Source organism: Sus scrofa, chromosome 6, assembly GCF_000003025.6.
Source record: "Sus scrofa isolate TJ Tabasco breed Duroc chromosome 6, Sscrofa11.1, whole genome shotgun sequence".
In the NCBI taxonomy this organism is placed as follows: Eukaryota; Metazoa; Chordata; class Mammalia; order Artiodactyla; family Suidae; genus Sus; species Sus scrofa.
Genome location: NC_010448.4, coordinates 97,988,217 through 98,002,773, shown reverse-complemented (window position 1 = coordinate 98,002,773; position 14,557 = coordinate 97,988,217). Strand labels below are relative to the sequence as shown.

Sequence of the window (14,557 nt, the reverse complement as noted above, 5' to 3'; positions counted from 1 at the left end):
CCTCTGTACTCCTCGCCTTCCTTAATCGCCTGTCCATAGAGACCTGGCTGAAAATTAGTTTAAATGCTAAATTGAGTTTAAAAGCACTAGTCTCAGCCCCTCTGGAAATGGGACACCGTGTAAAAATAGAACATTTAAATCAACTTGTTTTTCTAAGCTTTGCTGTGAGGTTCAGAGCCCTTCGGCAAATAAATGATGTTTGGAGAGAGTCAGGTACACTGGGAGGCTTCTTTCAGGAAGAAGTTGGCTACCTTCATTAAAAAAATCAAGACCCTTGAAAATAACCCTGAAAAAAGATGCTTTGCCTGAACTGAGTTTAACATCAGGGCAGCCATTACCCTCTGCCTGGATTCCTGTGCGGTTGAAGGGTTAGCCAGGCGCCTTCTTTCTGCGGCAGAATCAAAAGTAATTAAGAGCAAATGATTACTGGGGTCGCTGGAAACGCCAGGGCCTCAGGATCAGACTTGCAGCCAAACGGAATTGCTTGCTCTCCAAAACCCTGCGCCGATGGGGCCACAGGATCGTAAATCAAAGAGATTGTCTGCAGCCCCAAGCCACGTATCTGGAATGTTCTGCCTGGAACGTCTATGGCACAGCTGCCCATCGGAGGAGGAAACACAGGGGTTTGGGGGTGCCCGAATGACGTGAGGAGCAGAGCACTCCCGGGCTTTCTCTCTTGAGTTCTCTGCATGCCTTTGGACTGTGATCGGGCATTTATTTTTGAGGGAGCTTACCTTTCCAAGCTTCTGCAGGGCATGTGAGAAATACAGATTTCCATGACATCTGTGACATCCAAAGGACTTTGGACCATGTGGCTGGGGACAGCACCCATTTCTCGAAGGCAGGCCTGCAGCAGGAAGGGGGTCTCTCCTTAGCCGTGTGGTTGGCGTGGCTCCTGGCGGGGTGGGTGAGTGGGTGTCACAGGTGCACCAGTGGAAGGTCCCACGTCCCAGCTCTTCCTGCCAAAGGCGGGAAAGGAGAGAGGGGCTTTGTGGAGGTGATGAGAGTCAAACAAGTGGTGGAGGACCAGGGCGTTCAAGGAGTCACGACCAAGCCTATGTCAGAAGCCCACCTTCTGTTAAGGATGCTGCCTAAAGAAGACTGTGACCCTGCCCCCGGGGACAGGTGTTCACTGCCAGGTGACTGGGCTCGGATGATGGGGCCTAGACTCTGAAAGGCTTGCCGGTGTGGACATTTTATTTGGGCCAAGATATGAAGTCACACGACTGACTGCCACCCTGCGCAGCTGCTGGCATCTGCTGTGACTGCAGACAGAGCTCATTATATTTCTTGACTCCTGAGTGCAAGATTGCTGTACTTAAGGAGTCAGCAGACCAGGAAGTACTTGTTGTCAGGCACAATGCATGTAGTAAACATTTCATCCCTTAAAAGGCTGGAAAGCGGAGAGGACACAATGAAGGCCGGGCGAGCAGGAAACGGCCATCGGAAGGTCTGGGTAGAGTCCCAGTACGCGGGGCATGGCTGAGCACTGTGGGAAGCGGGGCGAAGTGGGCCAGGCCTTGGGATCCGCTGCCTTTACAGCAAATTTGATTATGAAGATGAGTGTACTTCGACCATTTAAATGCATCTAAATTAATAGGAGTGGAAGATACAACCAAACAAGTAAAAATCAAAATTTTCTGAAACTACGGTCATTGGTATCAAAGAACCATCTTCTTATGGTCCTTTTTATGGCACTGTTGGGTCTGTAGAAGATTGTTTAGGCAATGTGGAGGCAAAATAACCTTTGGAGCGATTTATTGATATTTTGTAAAAGGGGAAAGGCCTTGTGAGTTCACTTCTCAGATGCTAAACTTCTTAGAAAGCCCGCTTCTAGAAAGTGCAGTGCTGCTCCTGGGAACCCAGAGGCAGCTTCGCTACCTCTGGGATGTGGTGCGTAGTCCACTCTGCCCCCGAAGCATCCTGCAGTCAAGCGCAGGGCCCGAGGAAGCAGAAGCTTGCCCACTTCGCCCTCTTCAGCCCCTTTAGGGAAACTGCATCACAGCCACAGGCTTGCTGTGCAGCGTCTTTGTGAGGCCAAGGCTTTCTGCCCTCAGCTTCAGGCACGCAGTAACTGGGCAAGCGGGTCAGAGCACTGCTGTGTGCCCCAGGGCGTTGGCTGCCCAGCCAAGCCAGCCAGACTGCCAGCCTCCAGGCGTGGCCCTAAAGCTACAGCAAAGACCCGACCCTTGCAGCCCCGGCCGTTTTCCCTCCCTCCTTCTGCAAGCGGAATAACAGGACACCTTTGGGAGGTGGTGAACCTGAGTTCACAATGTCCTGGGACCTGAAAAGTGTCCCCAAGGAGCCCCTCCCCCAAAGGTGACAGCTCTATCTCCTTGGCCTCTATCACTTGAGTGGCAGCTGCTCTATCTGTGTTGTTATGTAGCCAAGGACAGCTTTCCACCAGTCCTCAGCCATGACCCTTCCTCACCCACAGCCCCTCCTGGGTGACCTGGGAAATAGGAAGAGGGAGGCGTTGGGCTCGGCCTCAGGTATCTACCTCGGCCCGGAGGGAAGCTGGCAAGGATGTCCAAGTCGGAATACCCACGGAACACCTGCAGTTCTTTGCACACCTGGTGAACTGCACTTGGGGAAACAACTTTCAGCCTCGGTCCTTGGCCATCCATGGCGGTCTCTTCCTGAGAATCATTATCCAGTGGCACAAAACTCTCCAAAGGGATGTTTCTATCCTTGATTCCCAGTTCTCTTCCACCTTGAACAAAACATTTAGCCCAGGAACATTTTCTTCAGGCTGCTTCTCTACTTGATTTACTCACAAGATCACATCAAGTCACTTCTTCCATTCTGGGAAGACGCAGGGAACAAGTGGGCCCCATCAGCAAATGCTGATGAACCAGCTCTCCAGAAATAAATGTTGGCAGCAGAGAGTGAGGCAAAGCCTGGAGAGCCCTGTCAGTCATCGGCCAGAGAAGACCTTTTCCAGGGACCAGAGTCCTGGACAGGAGACTCGCAGACCCCTGCCCAGGGAGCAGCCTGGGGCAGGCAGGAGGCTGCACTCAGCAGGCCCCACAGCTGAGCTCTGTCTGATTCCACTTTGGGCTCCAGTGTCATCTGAGCTGTGACATAGTGTGCTTCAGTGGCCCCATCTGTGGCGTGGACTGTGGTTTCTCTGGGAGACTGAGAGGCATAAGGAGATGATGTACTTGAACCTCCCTAAAACCAGCGACCTGTGCATGCAAACTGTGTCATTTAACTGTCCCCAGGGCCGGGAACCAGGAAGCAGAGTGGGCAGGACCCCTCTTCCAGGGTGTCTTTGCTTAGAAAATACCAGGCTGCCTGTTCACGTTTAGAGTTAGCTTGATTTCTTTAAGAGCTTAATTGTGTAAGGATCTAGTCTCCCCACCCAGAAATGAAAGCTTTTTCTAGTTGGTGTAAAAATATCAGCATGGAAGACATTCTGGCCCCTCTGCTTTAGCCTTCAGCTCCTCTGTAGACAGAAACTCTGACCTAATAGCCTTTCTGAGGTGCAGCGGAGGGAATGACACAAAGCCCAATGAGAGAGCCTGGGGAAGACAGCCTCCCAGATGAGACACACGGATCAAAGCCTGGACCCAACAAAGAGGAGCTTCATAAAACCAGTGAGATTTCACGGTACAAATCATGCTTCGTGTTGAAAAACTGCCCCTTTAGTCATTTGTGAAAGGCTGCTATTTAAGAAATGCATCTCAGAAAAGAGAAACTTCAGAACCAATACAATATCTGCTTCCCCATGGTTGTTCCTATTTTAGTCAAGCCAAGGATGGTGGTCATTAAAGCATGTAAATCAGATTTTTTTAAAATCTGCCCGCAAAACAGAGAGGTGTTCCCTCCATGCAGCCGTGGCTCAAACTGCTTCTTGTTGACAGTATCCACAGAGAAGCCAAATATCCCACAGTCCTTATGACATCTTTGGTTTCTTTATGCCACCTAAAGAGTTGTTTAAAATAGTAACTAGTCAACAACAACAACGAAACAATACGATTAAAACACGAGCAAAGGATTTCACTGGACATTTCTCCAAGATGTGCAAAGGCCATGAGCACACGCAAAGATGCTTGACATTTCTCATCATGAGGGAAATGCAATTCACAACTGCAGTGGGACACCACATGACACCTATTAGGGTGGCTGTTATCAAAAAGAGAGAGAGAGAGAGAGAGAAAATAATGCTTGCTGGTGAGGCTGTAGAGAAACTGGAACCGTCACGCTTTGCTAGGATGAGAATGTAACGTGGTGCGGCTGCTGTGGAAAACGATACGGCAGTTCCTCAGAAAGTTCAACGTAGAATCACCGCGTGATCCCGCAGCTGCACTTCTAGGTATCCGCCTGGAAGAACTGAAAGCAGGGTCTTGGGTAGATTGGACACCGGTGTTCACAGCAGCATTGGTCCCCAAAACCAAAGCATGGAACCCACCCAGGTGTCCCCTGAGAAATGAGCGGATACACAAAATGAGGTCTCTCCATACAGTGCAATACCATTCAGCCTTTACAAGCAGGGAAGTTCTGACCCCTGTTCCTGTGTGGACGAGCCTTGGGGACATAAAGATGAGTGAAGCAAGCCAGTCACAAAGGGACAAGTGCTGTGTGATCCCACTTATGGGAGGCACCACGGAAATCAACTCTGTAGAGACAGAAGATAGGTGATTGTCAAGGGCTAGGATGGGGATGGGGATAGAGAGTTGTATTTATGGGGACGGAGTCTCAGTTTGGGAAGATGAGAACATTCCCGAGATGATGGTGGTCATGGCTGTACTTAGATGGCAAGTTTTGTGGTACATGTACAATGAAGAAATGTAACTAGTTTAGGACTTTGGCAAGACCAGCACCCAAAGGCATGCTTCCTCCCACCTGCTCTCTGATTCCCCCAGACCCAACCAGTGGATGACAAGCTTCTTGAAACCACTGCCTGCCTTCCTCAGCCAGGACCATCACTCACCTAAAGTGACCACAGCCCATCTGGGTTCTGCTCGGAGCTCCGAATGGCCGCCCCGTCCTTCTTAAAGAACACCAAATGCCACCATGCTGGGTGTGGGACAGCCTGGGTCCCACCGTGGTGTCCCTCCCCGCCGAGCTGTCTCCTTTCCTAAAGAGCAGTGGGTGCCTGATGTTGTCCGAGCAGCAACTCTTGCAAGAACTAAGAGCCCTTGTTCCCTCCTGCCTAATCCAAGAAGCCTTCTGGGCACTTCCGGAGTGATACTGAGGAAACAAACAGAGCTTTTCAGGGACTGAGACTCATGTCTTCCTAGCGTGGCCAGAAATGAAATGGTCACAATTGATGTTTTTAAATTCCCAAATCACAGACAGCACACTGGTCATGGGAGAGGAAGGCTGGCCGCTGAGCTGGCTGTAGGTACCAGCAGTGCATGTGGGCTGTATGGACCTGCCCAGCGGGCAGATGTTGGTGGAGTGTGGTCATCAGGGCACAGCTGAGGGGCCACTCCTCCTGTATCTTGGGAGCTGCCTGGCGTGTGTTCCTAGAGGGCCCTCTCTGTTTCCAGGGCTGTCTCCAGCACCAGTGTGCCTGCTCATAGGCACCGGCACCAGAATCCCCTCGTCCTGTCCGTGAAATCTCAGAAACCTGAGTCTGAGTACTAGGTTTGTTTCATTCAGACCATGTGGGGCTGGGGAGGGAGCAGGGACAGCAGGTAAAAGTTTGATCAAAGCGCTGATCATGAAAAGGCTGGGTAGCTACTAAGGGGCTACTTCCTGGGTGTGGGAGCTCATGTGTTAACAGACATGTCATCTTTCCATCCCAGATTTAGAGTATCAGAACCCCCTTTCAGGGTAAAAAATTTAGAACCTTCACCTTGTAGTTTGTAAGAAAATACATAATGGCAAAACTGGTGAATCTGATTATGCTTTCTTTTAAATAAATTTATGTGTTTTTCATCCTAACATGTTTTTGAAAGTTAGCGCAGGAGCCATGCCATTTGTTTGGTCTTCCCAGCAAGCACCATGCATAGGGGCAACCCCACTCTGAGAAGCTTCTCTGAGTAGTGGTTCTGGGATTACCTACTGCTCATTTCTTACAGCGTTGATGCAGGCATAACAGTGCTCGTGCACGGGGGCATGGAAACAGAGAGATTAATAACCTGCCCAGGGTCACCAGCTGCAGTCAGTCTCTGGTCCCTGGCAGCTCTCCAGCTGTGGCCGGAATCACCTCTTCCTGTGCAGTTAGGCGCGGCCCTAGAGGACTGTGCACACGTGTCCCCCTGTCCGTGCCTCACTGCTGACCAGAGGCCTGTGTGTCCCAGAGGAAATGTATGGGGCCCCGGGCCAGCGAGACCTCTGCCTTCATCCCACCGCCTGTTTGATCTCAACGTCTGCAAGCCCCAGACCAACCTCCTCTCCCCCAAGTGACAGCTCCAGGCTCATCTGATGAGCATGGGACCATCAGCGGGAGAAGAGCTGGAGGGAGGCAGACGAACAGCCCTCACCCCACCAGGGCCCTCCTGCTCTTGCCGGTCGCCCACCCTTTCACCAAAGAAGCTCTGCAGCTGCCGCGCTGAGGCAGCACCAGGGATGAAGAGGCCTGGAGATGTGGGTTTCTGCTCAGAAACAAGTGCCTGCCTACCTGAGTGGCCCACCTGTCAGTCCCTGTCCCCAGGCCGAGAGCTGCTAGGCAGTGGATCCCTGGGTCAGGGCACAGGGCCACAGCACCAGGTTCCCATGGGCTTCTAGCACAGCCAGTGTCTGGCAGCCTAGGTGGCTTCCTGCACCCCACATGGGGGAGAAGACCTGGGAGAGGACCCCCCTGTGAGGAGGCAGCCTTGGCCCAGAGGCCTCCTGTGACTTGGGTCTAGCCGTCGATGGCAGTCTGGTCAAGGACACGGCTGCCCTGTCTTCCAGACCTCGGCTTTGGGGGAGCCCCGAGCCCTCTGGGCAGATGGCATCCGTGGCTGAGTCCCTGGCCACCCCATCTACTCAGGAGGTTTCCTATCTGCAGGCCTGGACGGCCCTTACGCGGCTCCGTGTCTGTCTCTGTGTCTGTCCTAGAGGGCAGGCCCAGCCAGGGAGGCGCTGCCCGAGGACCCGGCTGTCACCGTCTCCACTGATTCAGTGGATTAGAGGTAAAAAGCAGAAATCGAATCAAGAGCCCATAAGCCGTCCAGACCTCAGGCCAACAGGGGCAGGTGTGCCGCGGCCTCCCCAGGCCTCTGCTCTGGCCTCCCGTGGGGCTGGGCCTCCATGCCCTCCTTTCTGCCTTCACGACAACCTTCTGTCTGTGGCTACTGGAACACTGTCTTTTTTCTTTTCTTTGGTGTGTCTCATAATTGTTTTATTCTGAAAAAAATCTAGTTGTGGTATAAGACACATAACAGAAAATTTACCATCTTAGCCGTGTACATTTCAGTGACATCAGGGACACTTACGCTGCTGTGGAGCCGTCGTCTGCACCCACCCACCGAACTCCCCGGTCCCCTCCCTGTTCTACTTTGTCTGCGGATTTGACCCAGGGTCCCTCCAATCTATTCCATTGTGTCGAGACCACATGTTTGATACGTTCAGCCACTGATGTGACTGTGGTCTCTGTCTTTTGGCTGCTGTGAATCATGCTGCCGTGAATGTGGGTGAACGAATCCCTCACTGAGACCCTGGTCAGTTCTGTGGGGTCTAAACAGGAGTGGGATTGCCGGGTCACTGGGTGATTCTTTTCCACAGCAGCCACCCGGCTTTACCTTCCTACCGGCAGAGTGCAGGGAGTTCAGTTCCTTGAGTCCTTGCCGAGGCTCTTACTTCCTGCTGTCTTGGTAGCCACCCTGAGGGGGGTGAGGGGATGCCCTCCTTTCTTTTTGAAATCGAATGTCCAGGACTTGTGGTCTGAGGATGTGACGGGATCCGGAAGAGATCCCAGCCCAGATGTTTAGGCAAGTCTCTGCCATCACCCAAATGTGTGTGCTCGTGAGCCCAAGGGTATGCACGCCCCATCAGTGCCCAGAGTGTGGTTCCAGGGACCAGGGGGGTGCCCAGGTTACAGGCCGTGTCCCGGGCCTGGCGGAAGGCACACTTATGGACACATGTCCCTGTGTTTGTGTTTCGGCTGCAGAACCACGACCACGCCTGCATCGCCTGCCGAATCATCCACCGGTCTGACGAGCACCGGCCGCCGCTGCTGCCCCCGCAGGCGGACCTGACGGTGGGCCTGCATGGCGAGTGGGTGAGCCAGCGCTGCGAGGTGCGGCCTGAGGTCCTCTTCCTCACCCGCCACTTCATCTTCCATGACAACAACCACACCTGGGAGGGACACTACTACCACTACTCAGACCCCGTGTGCAAGCACCCCACCTTCACCATCTATGCCAAGGGCCGCTACAGCCGTGGTGTGCACTCCACCAGGGTCATGGGCGGCACGGAGTTTGTGTTCAAAGGTAGGGCTCCCGCACATACCCACTGCCATTCCCTGCTCCAATGTCACGGCAGCACATGGGGACGCATTTGTGGGGGCTGGGCTGAGGGAAACACGGGGTGTTGAGGAGGGGACACAGCCCTTCCTGCCCCAAGGGCATGACTTGCAGGAGCTTCTGAGTGGCGTCAGTGGCACCTTGGGTACTCAGTTTGTCCCCCGTCCCTTGAGAAGATGTCACGTGCTTGCAGGGGCGGGGGGGTCTGGGTACCTAAGGATCACCTAAGCCAGGCAGTGAAGGGCGAGATTCTCCAGGCTGAGGTCCAGTGGGTCTTATTTCTGGACTTTTGTTAAGTTTGGGCATCTTGTTAAGCAGATATCAGCCCTGTCACGGACAAAAAAAGGGCGCTGGCCTAGATGCTGGGTGTGCCCCCTTCCAGGATAGCATCTCATGGTTCAGTCCATTTAAAAGCAAGTATTTTTGCACCCTGCCCCCCGGTAATTTCTCCGTAAGGGGGGAGGATTTGTTACAGGGAGCATGGCCTTTGGTAGCTGCAGCCCAGGGGTCCTCTTGATCTGAGTCCACCCCAAAGCTCTCTTGTGTACACGGAATAAAGGAGCTGAGAGGGCCTCAAAGGCAGTCCTTCGCAAGGGCTAGGATTTCCACTTAATGGATTTAAGCATATTTTTCTTGCTTGCAACCTAATTTGTTTCAGCTGCCCGACTTATGTATGGGCCAGTATTAATCCGCAAGACTGCTGCATGCTCTAGGTGCCTGACACCAAAACTATTTAAAAACCTCAAAACCTATTTATAAAAACACATTCCAGTTTTTGTTGACTACTGTGCCATCCCAAAGAGCTGATGTCCCAGAGACCCCTCCTTGGGGACAGTCTGACTTCACAGGAGTGGTCTAGTCAGCCTTGGTCTGGGCTCAGCATTTTCAGCCAGATGAGCTGGCCTTTTCCTGATGGCACCCGCAGGGTGCTTGCTGGTGCCACAGTCACGTCCACATGTGGGGGTCTCTCCCCGCAGGGTCTTTTCCTGGGTTGTGGCCCAGTGGGTCGGGCTGCAAGAGGGGGTTGAGAGCAGAAGCCAGTGAGTGTGGTGTGACGAGCTCCCCTGAATCACTAAACTGTCCCCTCTCCTTGGCAGTGAACCACATGAAGGTCACCCCCATGGATGCGGCCACCGCCTCACTCCTCAATGTCTTCAATGGCAACGAGTGCGGGGCCGAGGGCTCCTGGCAGGTGGGCATCCAGCAGGACGTGACCCACACCAACGGCTGCGTGGCGCTGGGCATCAAACTGCCTCACACAGAGTACGAGATCTTCAAAATGGAGCGAGACACCCGGGGCCGCTACCTACTGTTCAACGGCCAGAGGCCCAGCGACGGCTCCAGCCCGGACAGGCCCGAGAAGAGGGCCACGTCCTACCAGATGCCCTTGGTCCAGTGCGCCTCGTCCACACCCAGGGCCGAGGACTTCGCTGAGGACCACGGGCAGCGTCAGCACCGGAGCTGGGCGCCCAGGGGCAGCACATGTCCCCTGCTGCTGGCCGGCCTTGCCTGCCTTTGGACTCTGCTGCCCTGGCTCGGCCTCACATAGAGGTTCTTACAGAGTTTTATTTTTCCAAACCGGGATTCCTTACAATGTACAGATTTTCTTTACGAGAAGAAAAGACACTTCCTCCTTGGACACACTTGAGAAGGGTCCTCTTTCCCGCCCACCCTGCCCACCGGTCTGGGTCAGGAGTGATTTGAAGTTTCTGCTCTGAACTTGGTCCAGTCGGATCTGGGGCTGGGCGGCCTCATGACATAATCGCACTTTACAAGCGCAGAGGGTTCCGGGCAGTGTGTTGGCAGAGGGTGAGGGGGCAGCTACTCCCCCCCTTCCTCCTTGTCATCACTGCACTTGGGGTGGGACTTAGGGAGAACAGACACCCCGCTTCAACTTTCCTGCTGCTTCTCTGCAGTTGCCTCCTGTCCTCCTTGGAACCTGTTTGCCTCTCCGAGTTTTCCAGCCTGGAATCTGGAGGCGAGTAGGTTTGGGACTGCGACCCAGACACCTTGTATTAACCTAAGAAGAGCCGTCAGAAGACAAAGTGGAGTGGGACCCCCTTTACAGCCTTTATGAAAGAGAGTGAATCCACACTTGCCAGTGGTGAAAAGTGTCTGTAATTAAAGTTTCAGAGTAATTGAAAGAATGGCTATTTTGACTTGCTGGGAGAGGAGCTGTGGGTTCTGCGCTGGTTCCGGAGTGGGGGCTGCGGAGCACACCGCTCCTCCCTGCCCTGTGGATGGTGCGGTGGAGCACCTGTCAGAAGCTGTCCCACTACAGATGGACAGGAGGTGACAGTGCAATGGTGACCTAAGTAATAGGGAGCCCATTCCGTCTGGTCCTGGCTCACATGGTGTCTAGCTTTGGGTGAGCAGACGGAGTCACTTTGCCGTCTCTGTAACCCCACTGACGGATATGCAGAGACCATGCTGGGGTTGTCCTGGTCGGGGCTCGCCTAGACTGTCCGTCCTCCTTCCCAGACAGGACAGGCTGGTCGCCGCAGGGAGTGTCAGGGCACCTTAGCCTCTGTGAGTTTCCTTCTCACAGATGCCCGGAGGGTGCATGAGTCATGTCTGTCCGGCACTTTGGGTTTTTACAAATGGTGCCATCTGAACACCAAGGTGGCCTCCAGGAGAAACTGATGGCGGGAAATGGTGAGTAACCAATCAACAGGCCGGAAACCACGATCGAGGTCAAGAGTCACACCTGTATTTAAGAATCACCTTTTTGCAGTGCTGCAGGGCTAGGTTCTAAGGGTGGCGTGTCGTACCAGAGTGCTTTATCTTTACATGATGTTTTATGTTGCGGTGCATACTGAGGGGGTTTCAAATGAAAGTACTAACTTTCATAAACAGAGATGTCAACAAGACTCCCACAAAATACATTTTACCTGTGGATCTATTTAATACTAATGCTATCTTTAAAGGAAATAATAAAATTATGTGAAAAACTATGTTCACTGCTAAAGAATACCTCCATGATTTACCTTAAAACGGATAGATTTATAAGCGTTTAATTCCCAGCCACTCGCCCTGACTTAGCTATTGACACTTTCTTAAAGTCTATTATGTGTATGCCCCCCCATATATATACACACCCAGATATGTAGGTATTAAGGTATATGCAGAGGACGATGGTATGTCTGTGTGTCTTGGGGATGACATGAAATTCATGTGGTCATATCACTTTGTGATTCACTACAAATCATTACAGAGAATGATCTATATAACTTATGCACAGATTACTGACAAGTGGATTTACAGCTGTCACTTATTGTCTCACCACATACATCATACATCACATCTTAAAACGAATGCTCACCTAGACCATGAAGATCGTTGTTTTAGCTGACTTCCCATCACCTTGAAGAATCATAATGACCCATCTTTAAGAGTTACTCAGGTTTGAAAGTTGGAAATGTTTAACCCAAGACCAAGTAAGATGCTACCTTTGAGAAAGAAATGGCTGACTCTAGAATATTCCATAGCAAGCTTAAAACATTCCATAATATGCCAGCAGCTCTGCCCCTAAGTTAGCAGCAGGTAGTGCTTGTCAATAGCAGGTTTGGAGAAGTAGTGAGTCAGTAATGAAGGCTTTCTTAGGCTCCACTGGCCTCTTGGAACTAGACTTCTCATCCTGGGTACAGGCTGGTAATGGATGGGTGAGAAAGTTGCTCCTTGGGCAATGGTAAAACTTAAGTGTGATCTAGGTTTCAAACTCTATAAGATCCAGGTTGACCCTGGACTCAGGAAGGAGTTTCCTAGAGTCCCAAGTGTCCCCAGGACAGAACAAAGGGAGTTTGTTCATACATGACAAGCATGGCCGTCTGAGTCGAGGAGCAGTGCCCAACACGCCCAGTGTCTGGAACTTCCGGATGTTGTCCATCTTGAACAGTCTGTCGCAGGGTTTCCAGGGTGACTCTCAGTGGTACCCAACATGAAGGAGCTCTGTTAGAGGGGCTGGCAGCCCAGGACATCCCAAGGGGGCCTCACACACGCACCTTGTGGAAACAACTTGAACCAAAGACTTTTGTGGCTCCTGGTTGAAGGAAAGGCTTTATGGTGTTAAGAGAGCAGGTCTCTGGTCCACCAACTCTTCAACTCTATTCATGAAAACAAAGATGATGTTCATAGCAGTCCACACAAACATTGCGATGTTTTATTTTTAAATGGCACATCTCATTCCTATAGGACATACTAAGTCCCTGGCAATGCAATGGAGAAGCCAACAGACTGCGTGCAATCAGACATTTCGGGACCCTGTCCTCAAGGGGAGGTGCTGAACCCTCTGGGTGGGGCTGATGGAGAAGGGGTGGTGAGTGGAGACAGCAGAGAGTAGGGCCTCTCTTTTCTACCCCACACAGATTTTCTGGCCTTTTAGAGACACCCAAGCTTTCATGAACCCAAATATCTTTCATTAGGATACAGTTGCATCAAGAACAAATAATCACGGATTTCTAGATTCTTGAGAAAAGGCATAAGCATTCTTTTCTTACCTGTAGGAGGATCACATGTCCTAAAATATTCATTGAATTAGTCAAATCCCTGTCATGATCCGACACTGTTTCTGGCTTTCAGGGTAGGTATTTTATCACAACCCCATTTCCTTGCTGTCAACAGGCAGAAGTAACACTGTCACAAGGACAAACACTGGCAAATTCACTCCCACTTTTCCACTGAACTTTATGTGGTGACATCCCTCCAGGGAGACAGAACTGACACCTGCTTGTTGGCCACCAAGGGTGTGAGGCTGGCCCAACACAGCACCTTTACACGAGCTCATGCACACTGGGAAGTGGGTCGCAGGCTGACTAGTGCCTACTATTCTGAGAACAATGTGTGGTTTCCAGAAACACATTTCGTCTTAGTTTCTGACATCTGTGGTACAACCACCTCTGAGTCCCCTACACCCTCGAGAACAGCACCTGAGAAAGTCTGTCCCCTTCAAGGAACCCCCCGTCCCCCCATGTAGCTGTTACATTGGAATTCAGAGATGCAAGGTCTGTGGGCACAGAGAGCTTCACGGTGCAGTCTATAGTATGTGAGGGGTGACCTGTGTGGGGTTTTTTGCTGTTGGATTGTAGGAGTCCCTGATATATTTTGGATATGAACCCTTTATCAGATACACAGTTTACAAATGTTTTCCCCAATTCCATAGGTTGCCTTTTCCCTACAGGAATAAACTTAACTAAGGAAGTAAAATACATGTACATTGAAAATTACAAAACACCACATGCACCCGCATGTTCATTGAAGCTCTATTCACAATAGCCAAGACATGGAAATAACCCAAATGTCCATCGACAGATGATTAGATTAGGAAGATGTGGTATATATACACAATGGAATACTACTCAGCCATAAAAAGAACGAAATAATGCCATTTGCAGCAACATGGATGGAACCAGAGACTCTCATATGAGTGAAGTAAGTCAGGAAGAGAGAGACAAATACTATATGATATCACTTATATCTGGAGTATAATATACGGCACAAATGAAACTTCCCACAGAAAAGAAAATCATGGGCTTGGAGAATAGACTTGTGGTTGCCAAAGAGGAGGGGAAGGGAGTGAGGTGGATTGGGAGCTTGGGGTTAATAGATGCAAACTATTGCCTTTGGAATGGATTAGCAATGAGATCCTGCTGTCTAGTCACTTATGATGGAGCATGACAATGTGCGAAAAAACAATGTGTACATGTATCTGTAACTGGGTCACCATTCTGTACAGTAGAAAAAAATTGTATTGGGGAAACAACAATTAAAAAAATATTATTAAAAAAAAAGAAAACTACAAAACATCAATGAGAGAAACTAAAGAAGGCACAAACAAATGGAAAGACATACCCTGTTCATGGATTGGAAGACATAATATTGTTAAAACATCCTTACTACCCAACGAGATCTACAGAGTCAAGGCAATGCCTATCAAAATCTCAATGGCTCTTTTTTTTTTTTTTTTTTTTTTTTTTTTGCGGAAACAGAAAAAACAATCCTAAAGTTTATGTGGAACCATAAGGGTCCCTGAATAGCCAAAGCTATATTGAGAAAGAACAAAACTGGAGGCATAACACTTCCTGATTTTCAAAATCTATTGTGAAAGCCACAGAACTGCTGGTACTGACACAAAGGCAGACAGACAGACACCAGTGAAA

The 14,557-nt window shown here is 50.8% G+C and overlaps 1 protein-coding gene and 1 long non-coding RNA gene across 2 annotated transcripts in view; one reads left to right on the top strand and one right to left on the bottom strand.

Annotated features, from left to right (window-relative positions):
* Positions 1–11,356, top strand: part of APCDD1 (APC down-regulated 1) — a 35,173-nt gene extending 23,817 nt beyond the window's left edge. The window contains exons 4-5 of the mRNA XM_021096050.1: positions 8,048–8,369; positions 9,500–11,356. Of these exons, the coding sequence (XP_020951709.1) occupies positions 8,048–8,369; positions 9,500–9,951 (774 nt within the window). The 3' untranslated portion in view covers positions 9,952–11,356. The remainder of the gene's footprint in view (positions 1–8,047; positions 8,370–9,499) is intronic.
* Positions 11,611–14,557, bottom strand: part of LOC106508392 — a 16,397-nt gene continuing 13,450 nt past the window's right edge. The window contains exon 3 of the long non-coding RNA XR_002344996.1: positions 11,611–12,505. This is a non-coding gene — a long non-coding RNA (uncharacterized LOC106508392). The remainder of the gene's footprint in view (positions 12,506–14,557) is intronic.